General features: G+C 45.5%; 1 protein-coding gene across 4 annotated transcripts; it reads right to left on the reverse strand.

Annotated features, from left to right (window-relative positions):
- SLC39A13 (solute carrier family 39 member 13) lies at positions 1,911 to 22,668 on the reverse strand. Of its 4 annotated transcripts, none has more exons than XM_021402426.1 (11): positions 22,534 to 22,651; positions 16,844 to 16,951; positions 15,308 to 15,607; positions 14,753 to 14,866; positions 13,004 to 13,125; positions 11,598 to 11,750; positions 7,048 to 7,137; positions 6,623 to 6,673; positions 6,273 to 6,405; positions 6,043 to 6,142; positions 1,911 to 4,625 (listed from the first exon to the last, which is right to left on the reverse strand). In XM_021402426.1, exons 3-11 carry the CDS (start codon positions 15,573 to 15,575, stop codon positions 4,556 to 4,558), a joined length of 1,101 nt encoding a protein of 366 aa, XP_021258101.1. In that variant the 5' UTR covers positions 15,576 to 15,607; positions 16,844 to 16,951; positions 22,534 to 22,651; the 3' UTR covers positions 1,911 to 4,555. The 4 variants fall into 4 exon arrangements, with proteins under 4 accessions (XP_021258101.1, XP_021258102.1, XP_021258103.1 ...); XM_021402427.1 differs by having other exon boundaries at positions 16,844 to 16,947; positions 22,534 to 22,625; XM_021402428.1 differs by lacking the exon at positions 16,844 to 16,951 and adding an exon at positions 17,010 to 17,068 and having other exon boundaries at positions 22,534 to 22,621.

Genomic DNA, 22,724 nt, shown 5'->3' on the forward strand with positions numbered 1-22,724 from the left:
GCCGGAGCACGCGGCGCGCTTAGCGGGGGTGAAACGAACCGGCACCGCCGCGCGCCGGCATTTTCGTTATCGCTGCACGGAAAATAAGGCTCCAAGCGCCGAAAATATCACTCTAGTCTATACAATGAGAAGCAGACTAAATCCCAGCCATGAGGGGAATGCAGCATTCCCAAGCGCACGGATCCTGCTCCCTCCCAGGGAGTCGTTCCTCCAGCTGCAGCTCTAGTTAAACTACAGTTAGTCCAAACTACAAATTTAACCTCTGTGGTTTTTTTTTTTTTTTTTCCTTTGGCATCCCTGTTTTTGTTTTATACAAATGCCTTGAATTAGCTGCTTTGAGCAACTGTTCACTTGCAGGAGAACTCTGCAGGGGATCCCCCTCCCCTTCGTGCACTCCCACTGCACCGCGCACAGCTGACCCCGCAGCAGGGCTGCCACGTCCCCGCAGACTGAGCCCACTCCTCTCCCGGCAGCATTGCACCCCCAGAAGCACAGGGCAACCCATCCCACACAGCGCTGCCATCCACCACACCGCAGCAGTTTGTTCGGGACAGATGGGATTACCATCCATGCAGCTGCACATTCATGCCCTGAAGGCAGACAAAATGAAAGGAACTGACAGGGCTGCTCTTGGAAGGATTTTCTCACACATACCAGGCTAAATTACAAGCCTTCCACATCAAGAATGAAAAATTACGTTCAGACACTCACTGCCCTAAATAACACAGATCTTTCAACAAAGCTGTCCTGGAAAAATCAGAATATTAATGTTTCCTAAATCCACAGCCCTGTGATCATAGACTCACAGAATTGTCGGAGCTGGAAGGGGCCTCTTGCCATCCACAAGTACCCCGAGTCCTTTTCAGCAGGGCTGCGCTGTCTCCTTTCATGCCCCAGCTTGTACTGATAGTGGGGGTTGCCACGACCCAGGTGCAAGAGCTTGCACTTGGATTTGTTGAACTTCATGAGGTTCACCTGGGCCCACTGCTCCAGCCTGTCACTCTACACCAGTTCCTTAGGCTCTAGTTTCAGAAGGGGCTCCAGCAAAACCACCACCCTTACAAAGTTCCAATTCTTACTACTGCAATCGTGCAAAAGCCACTCTGTGTGGAATCACTTAGGCAGCTCTACCTTCAGCAGGAGAAAGGGCTGAGGAAGGAGCTCACAGCACAGACCCACAGACGACTGAAGAAGGCAGCATGGTGAAGCCAGGGACAGAAAAGCCCAGAACTTCCACTGCAGCCAAAGCCCCCATACTACCAACTCACGGCCTTCCATCACCTACTTGTGTTTACTTTCTTCCAGCTCCTGGGTTATCATTTTCCTTCTTCGTAAAGAAGTCCTCAGCTGACAGTCACTTATGACCATTCAGTACTTACACCCTGAAAACCTTTCAAATGAAGAGTGGGATAAGACATGCTTTGAACCTGTGTTTTTGAAGGGTAAAGAAAATCCCTTTATTCCTCTCTAGGCTCTTCTTACATATGATGTTTGACAAATAAGTGTCTTTGTACCATATGGCAGGCAACCAGCTCAGAGTCAAGTGCTGAGGAACGTTACTACCAGGTGGGCTTAGTGACTTTTTTCCCATCTAAAATCCACAATCACTAAGCATGTTTGTAAAACTCTCTGGGTAGTCAGTTACCATGCAAATTCTCCTCTCAAAGAGGAGTAACTCACCTGGTGATTGTTTCCAGGGGACCGAGACTGGCAGCCAATAAATACAGTCAGACCACTGCACTCCTGGCCCACAGTGCCATGGCAGCAGGAACAGCAAACTGGGTTAGAAACGTTTCCTTCTGTTGTGAAAGTCAGAGGAGAAAATAGTCCAGACTTCTTTAGACTAACCCAGAGATACTCTTCCGCAGTTCAAATGAATGTGTAATTTGAATTCAACAAAAAACACAAACCCACATTGAAAACCATTTATTTCATCTCTATTGTCTCAGTGCAGAGCAGACCAATACAGATGAAGGGGGAAAATGCATAAGAGCAGCTGAAAAAATAGAGCTTAGAAAATACAAGTCTCTCTGCATTTCCAAAAGTGACAAATGTGGTGGAGTGATGCTCCATTTCTTCTGCATCCTTAGCCCCAGGGCTGACATTGCACATAGAGGAAAACTAGCCCTCTGCTACCTCCTACAGAGTGTCTTCCCAAGAACCACAGACTCTCCAGGCCTCTGATATCAGCCAAGAAAAACAACTCAGAAATTCTTTCTTCAGCATCATCCACTTGACATTCCTGAACACTGAGCACCATCTTGGCAAGACTCAGTGCTGATGCAATAACACCAACCCATGGGCACTCACCTGGCAATGCTTCAATTTAAATGCCATCCTAATTTTGAGAAAGACATCTTGGGAAACAGCAGTCACATCTTTCTCTGCAAACTCTTTCTCGAGAACCCTACTACTACAGGGTCTGGTTAGCTTCAGCCCCCGGGGAGGGGGGGTGGAAAACTAGAAAACCAGAACTAGGGGATTAGTATAGTCTCCCAGACCCTGCAGGATAATCAGATTAATCCTCCTTCCCGGAAAAGTGGATGCTACATTCAGACTTCAAACAACTGAATGACAGAGGGATAAGCTGGCAAAGGACAGCAACTTTTAAAGAAAATAATAATAATAATTTAAAAAATTGCACTAAGCCTCCCTCCTTGTGAAACTAGTTATTGTGTGAGCCTAGAGTAAGGAATGCTGACAAAATTTTAGATAGCAGTTCCTGAGCAGAGAGAGCTGCAAGCATAAGCTCTCCAGCTTTCTCTGAAAAGTAGGACAGGAGCTGTCATAAGAAAAATAACTGTGTCTACAGTTCAGGAATCTCCCAGGGAAGTAAACGCCTCTGCTGTGGGCAGCATACCTGCCTCACTGCTCTGACCCAAATTACCCCCTCAAGGGACGAGCCCTCTTGATAAGGCTTTGTGCAGATTGGAGAGCTGTACTGATTTATAAATGCCGTTTAAAAACAGAACTGAATTGGTGCAAGTCACATTGTGGCACCTGTTCTGTGTCCAATGATTCAGCTAGTTCAATTAGACCAGTTTCCAAACAGATTTATGCAAAGCGAGGATAAGCTCTGCAGAAGGCAACTGCGCGCAGCTTTGTGGCACTAATGCATCCCTGTGGAATGAGGGCCTGGTCAGCCCTGCCAGCTTTGCCCAGACGAGCAAAGCACTAGAAATGTCATTCATTTTTATTGGCCTAAAACTGCCAAAAATTTTATCCCAAGCATTGTACAACAGAAAAACTTTAAAGCACGCTTATTGCATTTTCTCTCCTTACTTACCACACAGCTTTTCCAGACCCATTCTTTCCACCAGCAGTTTCACCCTTTCCGTTTCACCCCCTCTCCAGTATTCGATGCTGCTGTGGCCCTTGCTTGAAGAGCCACCAGTATTATTTCTTATCCATTCATCCCCAACAGACTAACTCCACTATGAGGTACGAAGCCCAGAAATCAACTATTTGGTTATACCACGCCCTTAAATATACTACAGTGAACAAAGGAAAAGCTAACCTGGAATGTATGCTGTTGACCAGGCTGTACTGTGTTCAGTCATTGTCCAAACTGCCCAGACAGACATTAGCCATGGCAGTCCTGGACTGCAGTAGCATGCCAGATAACACACTAACCATTCCATCTAAGGAGGACTCTGAGACTGGCGTGGGGCAGATGGTGGGTGAACTGGGTCTTGAGAGGAGGCTCAGAGCCATGTTCATAGTGGTTATGAGGAGAGGGAAGCCAATAGCAGAAGCTACATGGCATTCTTTTCAGATGTAGGTGAGCTTAAGAAACATTTCTGACCATTTTTCCAGAAAAAAAGCAGGCTGTGCTGGCTGTCGGAGTGGCAAGGGCTGAGGCAAGTTATCTCCAAGCTGAGCCATTTAATTGTAGTGACCTATCCTGAAGTGCCTCAAGTTCTTGGCCTGTTTTCAACACAAGTAAGTACAAAACAGACCAAAGTGGACTGCCAAAGCTAATACTACCTTTAGAAACAAATGATGTCAATGAAAAGCCAGAGAAATCGACAAGGAGCCTTTCCTCTCTATCTACAATGCAGGTTTTCTTAGCACCGTAACTCCTCATGGGTAGGGAGTTACCCATGGCTAAAGCTGTAGGGTTACTGTTGCTTTGCCATCCCTGTTCTGTTTCCAGCCCTTAGAGTGGTAGGATAAGTTCTTCTTCATCAGCTGCAAGAACCACCTTTGCTGTTTTCACAGAAGACCTTGGGAGGTGCAGTTCCATCAGAATGAACCAAATGAAACATCATCCATTCTCAGTGAAACATTTGTTCAGTTCATTCTTCTCACTGTATCTTTTGCTCCATTAAAAAAATATAATGGAAACCCCCATGTGTGGGATTTTAGCAGAACGGGGATGGGAGAGCCAGGTCTTACACACCCAGACCTCCTTTCTCACCTGCTTCTCACACTAGCAGCCAGATCTGCACACACACACATAGGAAGTAACATTAGTGTTCCTTATTGCTTTGTAACTTCTCAGAGTCTCTGTGGTGGCTCTGGGGAGGCATCACGAGGCCTGCGCAGAGGTCAGTCAGTTGTGAGCAAGTAGCACCATGACTGTAATGCCTGTACACAGGAACAGAACTTGCTGCAGGGAGTTCCTGGGAAACAAAAAAAAAAACAAAACAAAAAAACAGCAAAATTAGGAGGCAGTATAGACCAACTAGTCTCAGTAGGCAGCAGTCTACTGGCTCACGACTGGTTTGTTCTTTGCCCTTCCAAATCTATCACAAGAAGAACATGGCAGTCGCATGACACCATAAACACAGCTGAGAAGACTCCTTCCCAGCACCCCAAACTAAGATGTTGTCTATAATCTGGCACACATTTGATCCCTCAGCTGCAAGGTTCAACTTTAGGTTTCAAAATCAATTTAAGCTGATTCAGTCATTCAGCTACTCAAGTGCAGATTCCTGCCCATTTTCCTCACAAGAGAACCAGCACTTGTGCAGCACGTCCGAAGATGGATTAGGGACCTCATTCGACTTAACAAATAGTCACAATTCAAAAGAAAAAGCTGATGAATTGTACTCCTCCTTAATCGAGCATGAATTTAAGGTGGTGCTAAAAGTGACTACGTACCTACTACCTCTCCATACTCTGCAAACATCTGTGCCAGCACAAGAGGTTACCAACCCAAAAGAAAGCTTCCAGATGGTGATTAACACTGCTCTACCAAAGGTTCCTGCCTCCTCAGATGCAACTGCAGCAGTGTTTTGGAGCATTTCTTGATTTGTTTCAGTGAAAATGAACTAGATTAGTGAAGGTTTCTTATTCAAACTACTAAAATTAACCTGTCATTACAGCTGAAGTATATGGGAACATTCGGGGACTGCTCTGCCAGGAGATCTGAGGGAAGATTTACTGTCGTACAGCTGCCACAGCCTCATTCAGGCTCCAAGAAACTAGAATAATACAAACGAAGAAAGGCTGCATATACTAGAATACGTATACTGGGATATAGATAACAGTGTTGATAAGAAAACTTACTTTTTACTCACACAGCAACACAGTGACATCTAATAAAGATTAATAAGTAAGAGGCTAAAAAACAAATAATAGGAAGCATTATTTCATGCAGTGCAGTTAAACTATGGGAGACAGCAGAAAGCCCAGAGGTCTCTCTGCCCACTGGGTCTAAAAGAGACGTAAGGATAGGCTTTTGTGTCTGATAACCACACATGAACCTACGTGGGGCCCTGGTTCATACAGCCACTAGATGCCAAGAGAAGACAGACCAGGAAAAGGGTCACCTTACTGGACATATTTCTCAGCACCCTGGTTTAGCTGGTTGGGCTACTGGCTGCACTAGTACAATCTTTGGGACTGACTATCAGAAGGTTTTCATGTTTTATAGGGTCTTTGTAGTCCCATAAGTTCAACAGCTAGCACAGCAGCCTTCCCAGTGGGATTTGGAAAGCTGGAATTCATGTGCTCCCAGAACAGGCATGGGGAACTGTTACAGTGCTGCTCCATGGCAGTCAGAAGTGCTGCAGTACACGAGGAAAAAGCACTTACCATGGGTTCTTCTCCTCCAAGAGATCAGGCACAACATTTACCAAGGCAATATACAGAAATCCTCCAGAAGTGAAAGGGAGGATCCAGGCTACAGTTTCCCCTGCACAAATACAGAAAACTATCACTATTACTGAGACAAAGCCATAGGAAGGAACAGAGAAGGGAATGAAGACATACGTGTGGAAATCACGGGCCCCTCACATTCCTACAGAAGTCCCAGGGAGCCTTACCTGCTCCTTTCGGTGACTGTGCGCATATTGCAAAGCAGGCTCCAACAATTCCCCCCAGAGCTGTAGAAAGCTGCATCTTGGCTGCACTCCAGCGGTCAAACCCAGCCCGAAGTAGGATTGCAAAGTCCCCAACCTACAAAAGTGAAGAGCCAACAGTAAACAAACATTCTCAGTCAGAGGATACCCTTAACAAGACAAGTACTTCAAGACTGTTTTTAACTTTCCACATTTCAAGTTTTCCAGAGGAGAGCTTTCAAAGGGAAAAGAAAACATTAAGCAGACTCAGCTCTCCTCAGGCAATGAAACATCCTTGTAACGTCCCCCGAAGGCAAGATACAAAGTTCTCTCACCTCATGTGGGATTTCATGCAGGAGAATGGCCATCGTGGTTAGGAACCCAACCTACAGCAGAGGAGAGAAGGTGTTTCAGAAACAGTCCCTCAGATCTGAGAGATGAGACTTCTAGCATGCATCACAGATCCTTTCTCCAGTTAACATTCTTATTTACAAGCGCAGATGAGCTAACCCCTCCCCAGACATCTGGGCGAAGGACAAACATGGCCCAGGTTTGAAGGCACTCTGCAAAGGGCCAGATTTGCCTTTTTTTAAAAAAAAAAAAAAAGTTTATTACAGTAGTCTCAAATTTCGCAGAAACTTTTAGAAAATAGGAAATAATTCCTCAAATCTTTGGGGATTTTTTTTCTTTTAAACACATTGCATCAAAATTGAAAACAAGCATCTCCATTTCAGTATATAGCTGGTGATAGAAACCTTACCTTTCTGCTAACCAGGAAGCTGGCTGCTACTGCCAGGCCATGTGTAAAGTTATCAATAGTGTTGGCCAGCAAATTGAGGTATCCGCTGATCTGCAAAGAGAAGGAAGAGCCCCTGATAAAGAGACATAAGATAAAAACAAAGCACCAGACATGGCACAGGTTACATACAGTCATGCCCAGATGGCAGCAGTGTGGACATGGCAGTTCTGGTGACAATTTTAAACTACGTCAGTGCTCAAGTACAAATTGAATATTTAGAACAAACTCTGTCTTGGGGTAGACAAGTATTGTCTGAGATTAGGAAAGTCACCTTAATGGAGGAGAAAGGGAGACAGAATGCAAATGACAAAGGAGCTCCCAATACAGACACAAAATGAAAATAGAAAAATAATGAAGTCAAAATATCCAATTCAAAATGAGCCAATTTTTAACGCTCACTATCTTACACAGGTGACTGGCTATAAATGTGACCTGACTTACCTTCTAGTCACGTATTTTAATACCTAACTGTTAAATATCTCCTCTTCAAAAATTGGCAACAATGCAATGGAACAAATGCTGCTGAAATTGCTTTTAAAACTAAATAGATCTTGAAACATTGTACTAAAAAAAGCTTCTGCATGTGGGTTTGCTTTCCCTTAGCAAAGAATAAAGAGAAGAATGTGATGACAGTCCCCCCCCAAAAAAACCACCTGCTGGAAGGCTGGAGAGCATATATATGCATTTGTATACTGATACACACTTCTGAACATCATAGGCATATGCCACCTTCCTTTCTCAAAAGTCCATCTCTATGTTAGACTTCCCCATCATGTTAAGTATGTTCATCTTCAAAAAAAATTGTGTACCTGATGCAAAACGATATACGAGGGTACCACCCAGGATCTTCTGCTCACAGGCTACAGTGCTTCCTCCCCACCTACCACAAAATTTAACAACAACAACAAAAGTGTGTAGGTCCTGAGAGACTGCAGCTCACTGCAGTTTAAGTTGTTATCAATCCAGGCTCTCTGGACCGCAAGAACTAAGCTGGCATACATTAGCTGCAGATAAAGGGCAGCAGTTGATGAGTACCAACGAAAGACCCTCTAGAAACTGTAAGGCATTAACCTCTTACTCTACCATAAGGTGCCAAAGTTTAGCTGGAGAAACACACATGCCAATGGGTTTCAGAGGCTCTTTTCAGCCTTCTGCTCTTCCGTGCTTCTATCAACTCCCCTTGGGGAACTTTTTCTTCCTGCCATCTGTATGACACAGCCCAGGCAGAGGTTTCTGTAAAGTATCTCTCAAAAGCATCACCTTTCTGCAGAGTACTTTCCACTACACAATCCCTGAACTTCTTCAAAGGCTTTACATTTTTCAAAGTGCATATGAAAGTGAAATATGAAAATAAGGAATTAAGCAAAGCCTACCTAAGGATCATGTTTAAGTCAAGATCTAAGTAACACCTCCACAACGGATGCAGAAGTTCCCTGCATGTTTTTATAAGAACAGGAAAAGCAAAGTAATAACGTGTGCAGACAGATTCACAAACACAGCAGCTTTACTTATCATTCCTTATTTTCAGTTAAATATGACTGTCTAAAATTTCTTCTTCCCATGTTGGGATTTTTTGTGACTGCGTTTTCCCCACAGACTAGTAATAATTATTCACAGACATTTTACACAAAAATGATTTCCTATACTACTGTATAGGCAAAAAATAGACTTCATGATTAAAACAGTATGACTTCTGCTTGTCAGTGGCTTGGGCAAAAGCTGTCACTGAAAGAAGCAAAGCCTTGGAGTGTTCAGAAATAAATTGGGTTGATTTGACAGTTATGAGCCTCTGACATTTACATTCTGCGAATATCTAATAGGACGTTCTCATTGTTCACGAAGAGCACAGCAAGATGAAGTGTTTATGTTCATGCGTCAGAATTAATGTCACTGTGCAATAAAACATACTTTTACAAATCTGCAAGGATCCCTGTGCTACAGGGAAAAAGAAGGATAAGCGAGGAAAACGTACAGTGTTTTTACTTCTTGAATGAATAAAGGCTGCAGTGTAGGGCAGAAGCAATTGATGTTTGGGTGCAAAGGATGCCTCCCACCTGCAGTATTTAAGCTAGGACAAGTTGTTACAGCAGCAGCAAGAGAGTGAAAGTTCTAATATACCTGGCATCCTTTGCCAGGATAACCGATTGCAGCTTACTAATTACTGACGCCCTGAAAGGTGACTTTTCTTTAAAAAGTACTCTCCTTTTTGTTTTTTGGAAATAAGTGTTACTGAGTGCATAGTGGAACAAAAAAAAAATGTTTGCTACGGATTTTTTTTTCCTTTGCGGGCACATACCTTGCTTGCTCCAGCAAGGCTTTGCCTGTATGCTCCTCTCCACCCACTGTAGTCCATGACAGCCACTTCCCCACCAGACAAGAGCAGTGAGACTCACCTGCTGATCTGCTAACCAGGCAGATCTGCCAAGCAGCATGCAACATCCAAGTTCTGCCAGAGTTTTCAACAGCACGTTAGTATGCATTCCTCCTCTACTACCATCCTGAATTTTATGGAACTTGAAAGCTGATTACCCTTGAGACATCTACCCCTCCTGAACTTGGGTAAGCTTAATTATGGATTCAGAAGTTACTGAAAAATGAAAGGCAGAACAGATGGACAGACAGATGGAATGACTGCTTATATCGTTTCCTAATGAAATAAGGTAACAAAGCAGGAGTATCTTGGAAGTTTTGGTAATTTTTCCCCTACCAGAAAGGCTATGAAAACTTTCAGATTATATGCCCGGAAGGCAGAAAGCTAAAACTACATGTTAACACATTAGCTTTTATTTCATGTGCATTCAGAATAGTCTGCAAGACTAAAAACAGACATATTACGATTTCAAAGTTAGAAGGCCTCTCCATGATCATCTAGACCTACGTAATACCACTGACAGAGCCTCCTTCCATTTCTGCATAAAGCCCAGTGTTTCTTAAGCTATAGCATATTTTGTAGAAAACATCTTAAATCACAGCTTAAAAACCCACAAGTGACATAGATTCTATGTCTCTATTGGCACACTGTCATGTTACTCTCTGTTACAGAGCCGCCTTCAATTTCTAATCTGTTCCTATTTAGTACGACTCTAGCTATTCAAACATAGCCATGATAGAGACATAACTATCTGTATACCTTAAGTCATCCCTGATTTATCACATCTATAAAACTAGAGACTAAAACAGTTTTCACCAAGTGCTGCAAACCTGAAGTAATTGTTTCAGATCTTTCCTGATCACACTGCAATTTTTTGGTACTATTTTGGATATTATGAATAACGCTACAGAAAAATTCAGTGTACTACTACATAGAAAGTCAGGTCTACAGCTATATGGACAGGATCACTTGCTTTTTTTGTCTTACATACTATTTCCTATTCACCCGCTCATCCAACTGACTGTATCGTAATGGAAGGAGTGCGTTTAAATAACTTCCTATCATTATTCTCATACGTTTTTCCATGGCATTGACTTCCTGGAAACTGTCCCTATCTTGCAAGCGTGATCTGCATTCTTTCTTAATCTATTGCTTAATATCTCCTTGCAGTAAGACAAATTAAAAATTTAGCTCTTTTGATCAAGTTCCTCAGTTTTGCCATATCAGTTAGCATTAATCACATGACTATTTCTTACATTAGGACAAAGCCCTGAACATTTGTGTCCCTCATCAGCATTTTGTTTCTACTTGAAATCAGTGGTGGACTAACCATCCTCCAAATCCACAGCTCCTTGTATAAAACTTTCTAAAGTTATGGCACAATGTTTCAAATCCAAAAATACTGACTTCTTCACTGCTATCACCTCCTTAAACACCAAAGCACCACCTTGCATATTGTGCAGTGTCATGCGCTGATTACATGAATGTGATGGGTACCAAAACACCCAGTGATCACAGCACATCCTTCATACAGTGTTGAAAGAAACACAAAGTTATAGCAAAACTGACTTAAAATAGGAAAAGCGAAGAGCTTCTGACTGACCACATGTCCAGTTCTGGGCTAGACTGTGCAACCACGCTTTCTGTTCATAGTCATTCTCCTACAAACTTTCATATTCTTATGGGCTTTCAAACTCAAAATATAGATCTTCCTCAGCCAAACTTGTTTTTTACTCTCTTGCTCGTACTGTTCAGTCAGACAGGGTTTTCCACAGTGAAAAGACAGTAACAAAATTGAAAGCAAAGCCAATCTAAAGACTAGCCTCTGCTCAACGACACAGTCCTCCTTTTCCATTCTTCACATCTAATCCTATGAGCTTGCTGATCTACCTTAACCCAGCACTACAAGTTTACGTGGAAAGCTGATTTAAGAAGCTAAATTAGGAGAGAAACCTACAGGGGAAAAAAAAACCTTAGCCTTTTTAATTCCCTGAATAGGCTCACTGTAAGAGTCAGATGATATCTAGTGAAAAGGAAATGATGGGAAATGCAGGTTTGGAGATAGAAGTGGAAAACAGGCTCACTCTTTTGGCAACAGATAGCTGCTAATCAGAAACAAAACACCTTGTGCATCTCTTACCTTGATTCTGTTGTCTGCTCGACAAGACTGGAGAGAAGAGCCGTTACACTGAGTTGAATTTGTTTCTGCTCTTTGGGATCTGCCTGCCGCCTTTGACAGAGGGTAGCCACTTCCATTGGGAATCTTTCCTGGTGGGGCCTTGTAATCACAGCCCTAAATCAGCAGAAAACAACTTGTTATTGCCTTTTTGTCCTCAACAAAGAGTGCAAATCTATGTTAGAAATCCAACCCTTCAGCCTTAAAGGTTTTGTCCTCACAAGATAAATGAGTAGCCCAGTCTAACCATGAGAGCAACTAGAAACAAGACAGATTTCAGGGAGTGTTTTGTCACATCTGTAGTGTTAAACAAGAGAAATGACTTCCTTCAGCATCAGAAGAAGGAAAACAGAAAGAGAGAGAGGGAAATCAGTCATGCTTTGACACGAACAAGATTCCACTGGAAAGATGAGGGACTCACTCTGTCAGTCCTGCTGGCAGCTGCTGCCCACAGAAACTCAACTCCATTGGGGCAAGGGGTGGAGGGAAAAAGTTTTGTTCTCCCCAGTGTGCTAGGATAATTGAGTCCAGAGAATTTGTCTATAGCTGGGATCATCAGCTTCCAAATAAACTGCTTGTCTTAGGCTTCAGTCTCCATAAAAGGAGTTGCAGTTCATTTCAGAATTTAAAGTCTCGTGTCCAGTCAAAGCATTATCTAATAGCTATTACCCAGTGTTTGATCTGCACTTATAAAAGGCATGGCACAGCACGTACTGAACAGCCTATATAAGCTGCTGTTAGGAACTGTGAGATGGCTTGGGACTAGCCACTCTCCTCTATCCTGGCATTACCTTCTGGTCCCTCTTTGTCAGTGCTTCCCCTCTAAAGCTGGATGACTCATGTGTGAGCCGCTACATAATACGACTTGGCCAACTATAAACATCTTCTACTATGTTAGCAATTCCATGGAATAAATGCCTGGTCCAGACCAGGTCTTCCAAAGAATGCTGGTCTTTGTCCTGGCTGAGGACCCAGGAGGAGAGTGAGTCACAATTGCTCAGTGGAACACGTGTCAGCAAGCTGTCATCCCTCAAAGCTTATCTGGGCAAAAGTCTCAACCACAGAGCGCTCCAGCTCCCAGTCTCTATAGGAGGGGAGCAGTTTTTCACATATACCACATCAAAAACAAAACCAGCCCAGAGGTGAGAAATCTCAGCTAAAACCACAAAACCAAAGCCCAGAGATGAAACACCTTCTAATACTCAGTGCCAAAGAACCAGCAAGAAGCTCCACTGATAAGCTACTCGCAGCTCCAGGATCATTTGCTGAGCCTGTCAGATATGGCAGATGAGGTGCTCAGCACAGTGATTACATGCCTGACTCATGATCCAAACAGAACAGCACACCCTCCCCTCTGGCTGCTCACTTACCACACCAGGGCACTCCTCCTCTTCTCTCTCTAGAAAGATCTTCTCTAGTGTCAGGAAAGTCAAGAAACCAATAATCACCCAGAGACCCAGAAGCTTCTGCTGCTGAAAGCTCTGCCCTTCTCCTGAAGAACAAGAGAAAAATCTTCACGTTACTATCAAGAACAGTTTTTTCTCATATGGGGAAAAAACCCTGTCCCTGCAAAAAGCAGGGAACAAGCATATCTCGTAGCAAATAACTTCAATCTGCTCATTCCTGATCTAACAGACATCTTCATCTCAGAACTGTCAGAGTGAGAGCCCCCACCCCTTTTACTTCAACAGTGCAATCCAGATCATTTCTTGAGAACATTAGCAACTTCCCTGTGCCCCTGAGGCAAGAGAAGATTACATCAACAAAAATCTTGCACCTCCGTCTACTGAAAAAGCAAGCCCTAACACGAAGTCTGCCATTAATGGAGCTATGGACTCACCTTAGCCTTTCTGCCACACCTGGGCAAGTTATTAAGCCCAAAGCTATAAACTTTCTTTTCAATTACTGCCAAGTGTGTGAGATAATCAACCATTCAGCCTGGCTGCAGAAATTGAGATTGCACTGCAGTGGAAGAACAGAACAATTCTGCAGTGGGGCATATATGGGTCATGGAAACCTTCATGCTTCAGAACAATGTCAGAAGCAAACAAGCTAGTGCAGGAAGACATTTGGGAACCACTATAGGAAGGGAGAAAAAAAGGACAGCAGGTTCTGCTAACAGTACCAGAGCCATGAAAAGGAAGTGGACTAAAGAGCTAGCAGATTTGTGGAGAATTTGAAATCCTAAGAGACAGATATAAGGAAATCTGGGAAAACCAGAACATCTTTTTCCCTGCTTTTTTGTTTTTAGCAAAAAAAATTTCTTGGTTCCTCAAATGGTTGGATGCAGCAACACTTGCCCTCTCATGATATGTTTGCCAAAGAAGAAAGATACAATCCCTGTAGGTTTCAACAAGCCAGACTATCCAAGGAGTGAAAGAGATGCATTGATACTACAAGGTCCATCCAAACTCCAACATTTTAGTTTGCTGACTAACACAGGTTTCCACCACTTGTACTTGTTTCCTTCTCCACCTCCCCAGCCACCATCTTAACCAATGGCTCTACTGACAGTCAATTTTCCACAGCTTCTCCTGGAGCAAAGACCAAGAGAGCAACACGTTTGGGCTTCAGCTGATTAAATACCAATGGAGTGGCCTCAGTTCAAGTAAAAGGCTTTAGGAGTAGCACTGTCATAAGGGCAGATTTTTAGGCAAGGTGCATCTGATAGGGTGAAATGTCTACCACCCGAGATGGTAAATACGTTCATGTATCATACCACATGGATGCATTACTTTCCATAAGAAGCATTCCCTTTCCTTTGGGAAAGCACCAAAGAAAAACAGAGCCCAAGGCAAGGCATGAAAAGTTGAGTAACAAGTAGTCTGTTACAAGTTACTAATCAAAAAAACTATACCTTGCTCAGGAAGTTTCCAATCTTGAAATCTTTGGAGGATTGCACGTACAAAGAGAACATATTACATCTTTTTATTCTTTGTATACTCTTCTCTAGGCATATGTTTTTACACATTGCTCAAAGCAGAATACCAGTCTATACCACTTTTTGGTCCAGGGCTGACCCAGTCTGGCTGGTCTTGTGTTTTCCAGATAGAACAGACTCAAAAAACGTAGTAGTAGGCATAGCATGAGCAACTTCTAGGAAAATAAGGCTTTCATACCTGCTGCTGCACTGCATGTATAGGCCCAGGCTTCAGGAAGCAGGTGTAGAAACACATTCCCCAGTAGTCCACCAATTGCAAAGCTCAACAACTGCTTCAAACGACGTGATCCAGCTAAAAGAATAAACAAAACCCAATTATAACTCAGCTAGAAGTCAAAATGTCTCCAGCTGAGCTTTTGCACAAAAAATACCTAAATTAGAAGCATCTGCAAGCCAAGCTTTCAAAAGAGAGAGCATGAAAGAAATAGCTGGAGTGCAAGAAGAAGCCCTTGCACCAGCTGGCTAGGACAGCTGTGTGTGGGAAGGTTCTGGACTAGGCAGCTCCCCACGGTGTACCACAAGTGATATTCTTTGTACAGGCTCCTTCCAGGACTTGCAATTGTTAGAGGACTCCCTATCAAATTGACAGGTATGGCCTAAAGTAACTGGAAATGGAGCGTCTGTACTGGAGGACTGTATTTCTGTAACGCTGGCATGATCCAAGGTCCTGTTTGTCACAGTCATAACCCAGGACCTGTGGCTTTAGGAAGGCTAATGCAGGTAGCAGGCTGACCTTCTGACCGCAGAGCAGCTCCTGTCTCAAAAGGGATCACGAGCAATGGGAAGATCCCACTCAGCCCCACCATGAATGAGCCAATGAGGGAACAGATCCAGGCATCCAGCCGCTCACTGCTGAACAGGTTTCCCCAGGACTCCGCCTCCTTCTCACACAGAGGACCAGAACTGGTGGCAGCATGACTTCTCGGCAGCTGTTGAGCTTCACAGGCCACAATCAGAATCAAGGAAAATGTCCCACTGAGCAGAAGATTTTGTTTTGTCATCGCTAAGTGGTCTCAACCAGGCTGGCCAATCTCTGAAAAGAACAGATAAGAGCAGTTCTGAGAGCATGCAAGAGCCTCCTTCCCACCACCCAGGAGGAACAGCCTTGGTCATGACATCCTGTCCCTCAGCATCTTACTGCAGGTGGTTATATTTCCCCCCCACCCTACCCCAAAGAAACATCTGAAATTCTGTTATCAACATATCAATAAAGGACATTGTTTATCATCAGGCGTGTGAAACTGTGCATGAGACGTCTTGTGAAAGAGTCTGCCTTCCATTATCTCTGCTCCAGCAGTTTGGACAAGGACTCCACAAGGCCAGGACCCTCAAGTCCCCTTGTCTTTGCCCTTCAGTTTCCCTGGGCCTCAGAGAAAGATCTTCACCAAAGGTGCTAGAAGAATTAGTCTTCTCTCTGTCTTTTGGTACCAGTTTTCTCTCTGCTACTTTTAATCATCGAATTAGTATGTTAGAATTACAAAAACCAAGAGAGACACCCGGTTGTAGGATTACTGTATAGAAAAGACAACCAAAAATACAGTGCAGCATGTGACAAATCAGGCAACTAAGAGGGACAGGTTAAGAAGTAGAGGTCCATAAAGTGGTGAAGAGCACAGAAATGATAGATGATTAATCACTGTCTCTTCAAATGTAAGTACTAACAGCCATCAGAAGATGCCAGTGAGTGTCAGCTACAAAATAAAAGCAGATTTAACTCTTCACTAGCAGGTAACTTGCATGCAGGCACTTCTCAAAAGAAAAAAAAAAGGAAAATTTTAGGCGGATTTAACACAGGACAGGACAAACAACAGGAAAAAAAAAAAATCTATTGACTGTTCATGGTTAGACAGTTCACATTAGGCTCAGAAAATCACCCTGTCTGAAAGGAGCCGGAGGCTGGAAGAGAAGCTGGAAAATATCAATTATATGTGCTCTATTTTTAATGTTTCCAAGAAGGATACTGGGTTAGATGGACTTTTAATCAAAGTCAGCACATCTGTTACTAAGGACTCTTTGGTTGCAAGAAAACTTGAAAGAAAAAGGGCTGTTAGAAGAGGAAAACAAAGATAATTACTCATAAGCAAACAGGAAAGGAAAGCAAACGATACGAAGGCTGAAGTACAAATGCTTCCTTCAGTCTCCAGAAGAAAAAGTGAAATGTGACAAGAGAAATTAATTTCCAAACAGGAGAACAGACTGGGTTAGAAAAGAACAGCACAACAATTGTTTACATGGTAGCTGTAGACTAAGAGGAAATAATGGCATTCACCTGAAAGCATTTAAGAAACCAGTCATGGTTATCTCTGAAGCATCTTTGAAAATTTACGGGAATATGCAAAGGCCACAGAAGGCTGGAGAAGCATCATGCCTCATCTACCTTTATAAAAAGAAGAAATAAAAAAAGGGATGTAGGAGAGACTTAAGAAGTTACAGACCAGTAACTTCAGTCCTCTGAAAGATCCTTGATCAAGTTAAGTGATCAGTTTGTAGTTACCTGTAAGATAAGAAAGTGATAAAGATAGCAAGGCATTAAATAACAGCCAAACAGAAAGGGGCCTGAAATCATCAGGACAAAAATCAGGGTGTCAAAAACAGATCTAAGAGCTCACACCACAATAGCGCTGCCCCTTGTCCCACATCCCCTTAGCCAGCATCCCCTGCCCCCTCTCACATCTGACTCCATAAGTGAGCGGGTTCAAAACAGATGTACAGATATTTTCTTTTTTACCCAAGAGGTTTTTCCAGTTTCAGTCCCTGAACTAGATCACTGCTGGAGGAAGACCCAGCTGCAGCAAGCAACGAAAATGAACATTAAAAGACAGGGTCCCATGACTCTGTGAAGGAGGACACTGACCTACCTATTACATACTGCTAAACCAATCTCAGCAAAGACGAGTGCAAAATGGTAGACCAAGGACAAATAAATCAAATCGGCATGACAAGAGATTAACTCCAACATACCAGAAGAAAAAAAAAAGGCATACACAGATTACACTGATTCAGAAATTAATTCCGAGCCAGCAAGATAAGCCTGCTACAAAGCAGGCAAATGACATCCTGGAACACATTAATAGCTGTATTGTTTGTGTGACATAGAGGCAGTGATTCTATTCTCCTCCCCACAAGGGAGACATTAGTCAAAAGACTGCACCTACTTCATATACAGTACTTTATAAAACAGATGTAAATATCAGAGACGTTCCAATGGATAGAAACAAAAATTTGAGTTTAGAAAGCATGATCTGGACAAAAAGACCAAAGAACCTGGGCATGTTTAGTCTTGAAAAGATAAGACTGAAGGGAACAGAACAGTCTGCTTACATCAAAAGTCACAAAGGAAGAGGAAAGCACTCAACTCTTCCACATTGTGGAATCAGCTCAATTAGTTAACATGATTTGGCTTGGACATGAAGAAACAAATTTAAACAGTGCTAAAATTGTGATGTACTGAAACAGGTTATGCAGAATCACACTGGATTTTTTTTCTTTTTAGGGGAAAAAAAAAAAGGAGTAAGCACTCAGTTCAGATTTTCTTTTTTTGCAAAGACTAGATGCTGTCTTTGAAGTCCCTCCCAGCCCTACACCTGAGATCCTTATTCTACTGGCAGGACCCTACCAAAGGCCAAAGATCTTCAGCTCTACATATTTTAGAATTGAGAATGGTGAGTGACAGAAGCAAAAGGCATTTTCATCTCACAACACTCCATGTACCAACTCACCTTCGACAGTGCAGTGAACAGGCACCGTGCTGATGCTGGCAGAGGGAGTAGCAGTGCCAGAGACACTGCCCTCTGTCCAGCTCTGCTGTGCAAACCCCTTGTCACTGGAACGTACCTGGGATGCTGCCAGCTCCTTCAGTTTCCCTCACAAAGGCTCAGGCCCCCTCCACAGCTACGCACTCAGACCCACAAAGCTACAGTAAAACAAAGTCACCAAATCCCCCAAATTTCCCCTTGAAAAACGAAAGAACAAGAAGATAGGATGCTCTGCAAACAGAGCAGCCCGTAACCAAAAAGCCTTTCTTCTGTCCTGAACACCACGCAGACTGAAGCTATCCAGCCAGAAGCATTTGCTCAGGGCGGTGCAGGGCCTCAACGGGCAGATCACACCAGCCACAGCCTTCTTTCCACTTACTACCTGCTGCACAACAGCCTGCATTTAGATAATCTCCTGCTTTAAAAATGACAGGCATCCCTTTCAAACCCAGACTGTGTTCATGACAGGATTAGACCCTGAAAATGACTGAGAACAGCTCCGCTACAAGGAGCGAAGCCTCTGCAACAAAATGTCAGGATTTGCATCCACCATATGTGTATGAAGATGCAAAGAATACACATAGCACAACGACTGCTCTCTGCAGCTTGGCAATGACAGAAGGCAGCACAAACTGGCCTCTTCTGTGACACGGCTGCCAAAAAGTTAACAGCTTTTACAAATCAGTTTGGAAAAGAAAACGCGACTGATGTAACAGGTCTACTTCTTCCATTTGTTTCTCCCTGCTCAGAGCCCATGTCTGCCCCAAGGAACACCTGGGAGGGTCTGTGAGACAGTGAGACCAAAATCCCAGCTACAGGCAGCAACATATGACAGATGGTACCTCCAGGCCTCTGAAAACTGCTGCAGATCTGGGTTCATCTTTCTCCAGCAATAAAAAGGATCTCTGAAGAGAGATGGTGGTGAACAACCATGGGTCATAAGTGATTGAAAACCAAATGCCCTATCTCATCTTTGTGTCAGTCAACCTTCTGTGACCCACAAGTCTTTTTCCTCTTGTTATTCACGACGGGGAAAAATAGTACATTTCTCCACACCTGCACCAGCTGACCAGCATCACCCTGTGGCTCAACACCACCTCATATCTCAGGCAATAAATTCCCGATGTTTACAAAGCATCTATGAAGAACATGGTGCATCACCCTGCACTGATCTTTGCGCTTGGCTAATTATTCAGAGCACATTTCCAGCATTTGCTTCTTCCTGACACATCATAACAGTCTGACCTAAAAAAGGCAGGTTTTATCCCTTAAGCCCTTTGCTTTTCTGTCTCATTACTACACACTCCTCATGGACATTATGTTTATTTACTGCTTCTAAAGTCTCTGAATTCAAACTGTCTGCTCTTGAGACGTATTTAAGGGGAAGGAAGGGAGCAATCAAGATGTAGTCCTAGGATAAAAAAAAGCTCAAGAGAGAAAATAATACCCTGCCACTACAGTTGCAGAGGATGGAAGAGGTCTTTACCTACCCCTAATTTTAGACATCAGCATCTGTTTCAGGAACCCAGCTACAGAAGTCTAGAGAAATTCCCAGACAAAGCAGCTTCAGGTTCTCAGAGATCAGCAGCCACTACGAGGCAGAGAGATAAACCAAGTTTATAAGAGACATGCATTTTCTCATAGAGGGTATATGGGTTATTAAAAAAGATGCATAAGAGAAGAACAGGCCTGGCATCATTTGCTCATTAGTTTTGCCAGAGCCCCTTCAATATCCCTCCTCCCAGCCATGCTGTGATCAGAACCTGTTCACCGCTACCATCACCAGCACCCTCCACTGCAGCATGTGTCCTGAGCAGGTATGAGCAAGGTCCTCCCACCTCCAGAAGAACAAACAGACAAGAATCTGCCACTGATAGAATCACAGAATCATAGAATTAGGTAGGTTGGAAAAGACCTACAAAATCATCCAGTCTAACCATCCACCTACCACCAATAACCCCACTAAACCATGTCTCTCAACGCGAGATCTAAATGTTTCTTGAACACCTCCAGGGACGGTGCCTCAACCACCTCCCTGGGCAGCCCATTCCAGCTCCTGACCACTCTTTCAGAAAAACAGTATTTCCTAATGTCCAGCCTAAATCTCCCCTGGCGCAACTTGAGGCCATTCCCCCTCGTCCTGTCACTAGTTACAAGAGAGAAGAGGCCGACCCCCAGCTCACTACAACCTTCCTTCAGGTAGTTACAGAGAGCGATAAGGTCTCCCCTGAGCCTCCTCCTCTCCAGACTGAACAACCCCAGTTCCCTCAGCCGCTCCTCATAAGGCCTGTGCTCCAGACCCCTCACCAGCTTCGTCGCCCTCCTCTGAACATGCTCCAGGGCCTCAGTGTCTTTCTTGTAGTGAGGGGCCCCAAACTGGACGCAGTACTGGTGCAGCCTCACCAGTGCTGAGTACAGAGGGACAATGACTTCCCTACTCCTACTGGCAACACTATTTCTGACACAAGCCAGGATGCCATTGGCCTTCTTGGCCACCTGGGCACACTGCTGGCTCATGCTCAGCCAAGCATCGACCAATACCCCCAGGTCCGTTTCCTCCACACAACCTTCCAGCCACTGCCCCAAGCCTGTAGCGTTGCCTGAGGTTGTTGTGGCCAAAGTGCAGGACCAGGCACTTGGTCTTGTTGAGCCTCATCCCATTGGCTTCACCCCAGAGATCCAGCCTGTCCAGATCTCTCTGTAGGGCCTCTCTACCCCCAGGCAGAGGGCTACCTTCCTGCCAGCTTGGTGTCATCTGCAAACTTACTGAGGGTGCTCTCAGTGCCCTCAGATCACACCAGGGGCATACACACCTGAGTGGGCGGAAGGGAGACCGAACACCAAGCAAAGAGTTCAGTTTCCACAACCTCTCATGGACACTGCCTTTTCCGACCACACAGATTCAGCTCTGTTTCAGTATAACTGCTCTTTGCCACACAATGACACTTCAGATGTTGGCGGCAGAAGGAGAAAAAGCTCTTTATAACAACTCTTATAAACAACTGTTCTCCCTGGAAGCCGGTTGCCTAGTCTTAGAGTTGCAAGAGAGTAGTGCATGGAAAAAAAAAAAAAAAAAAGTTATTTTCCAGGGAGGGAACATAACTTCCAGCCAAAAATAAAAAAAAATCTCCACACACAGATCTCCTTGCATCAGCCCCGTGGAGAGCTCTGAACTCCTGCTGGAAGCCCTGACCCCGCACACCCGCTGTCCGGAGCACTCCCTTCCCTCCCAGTCACTGGCAGCCTGCAACGAACCCCGCTCTGACGAGACTCCCCCTCCCCTCCACTTCGCTCCTCTCGTAAAGGAGCAGAGTCTCATTTCTGTAAATCGGAGAGACCCCAGAGCACGTGCAGCTAAAATCTAGAGAGGCACAGGACTCGGGACCATGGGGTACCGCAGAACGGGGCGGATGAGACGCCTGGCAAACACCTCGCCTCTTCCTACGGGCGGTAGTTTTAACGGATTTAACACTCCTTTCCCATCCCACCGCTACCAGCCTGCTAGCAGGCGCAGGCAGAGGCGTAGCCCCGCTCACCGCTCGGGGCGGAATACGAGCTCTGCCCCCCGCCCGCTCCCCGCCGTACACCGCGTGCCCCCACCGCTCTGTCCGCGGGCGGTGACACGGCGGCTCCGCTCTCGCCGCTGTTCCCATCGACATCGCGCCGGCTCCCGGGGGGGCGGGCTCTGTTTTTCCATCAGAGGAATGCTGACAAACGCAGAACGAGACGGAGCTGCGGGGGGGCAGCCAGCCCTCTGCGGGCACTCATCGGCCGGGCCCCTCGGGCTCCCCGGGGCCGCGCAAAGCCCCCGGCGGTCCCCGGCCGCCCCGCGCGGCGCTCCCCGCGGAGCCGAGCGCGCCGCAGCGCAGACTGGCGACCGGAGTTACTTCCCAAACTTTGCCCGCCTCGTCCCGTCGGGGCTCGACTCGCGGCTCCGGGCACGGCGGCGGCGGCCACACGGAGCTGCTGGGCGGCCCCGGAGGGATGCGACGAAGGCGAGCCGGGACCGGAGCTAGACCGGGACCGAGGCTCGCGGCTGGCGGCGGCACGGACACCGGGCCAGGCAGGCGCTGCCCACCACCGTGCCCAGCGGTCGGGCCCCGCCGGTGACAAACGCGGCTCCGCCGCCCCCGCTCACCCCATCCCGCCGCCGCCCAGCTGCTACGCTCCCCTTCCCGCCGCCCGACCCCACGCCCGGGATTACCGAGCGCCGCCGTGTCCCGCGCGGACGCTGCCATCCAGCCGCAGCTCGACGCGGGCCTGCCTGCCCCGCCCGGCGGCCCCTCGGCCCCGCCTCCCCCGGCCGGCCACGTCGGTCCCGGCCTCCTCGGCACCAGCGCCGCCGCCGCGGCGGGGACACGCCGCGCGCGCTTCCGGCCACCGCCGAGGGGGGCG

The sequence above is a fragment of the Numida meleagris genome, chromosome 6, assembly GCF_002078875.1.
Source record: "Numida meleagris isolate 19003 breed g44 Domestic line chromosome 6, NumMel1.0, whole genome shotgun sequence".
Classification (NCBI taxonomy): Eukaryota; Metazoa; Chordata; class Aves; order Galliformes; family Numididae; genus Numida; species Numida meleagris.

Bases quoted from the DNA above. Each gene is read 5' to 3' on its own strand.
- SLC39A13 (XM_021402425.1), bottom strand. From the start codon at position 15,575: ATGACAAAACAAAATCTTCTGCTCAGTGGGACATTTTCCTTGATTCTG. The intron at 13,126-14,752 runs GTATGAAAGCCT...CTTGTTCTTCAG, and splicing joins TACATGCAGTGCAGCAGCAG to GAGAAGGGCAGAGCTTTCAG. The intron at 6,406-6,622 runs GTGAGAGAACTT...TCACTTTTGTAG, and splicing joins TGCATGAAATCCCACATGAG to GTTGGGGACTTTGCAATCCT.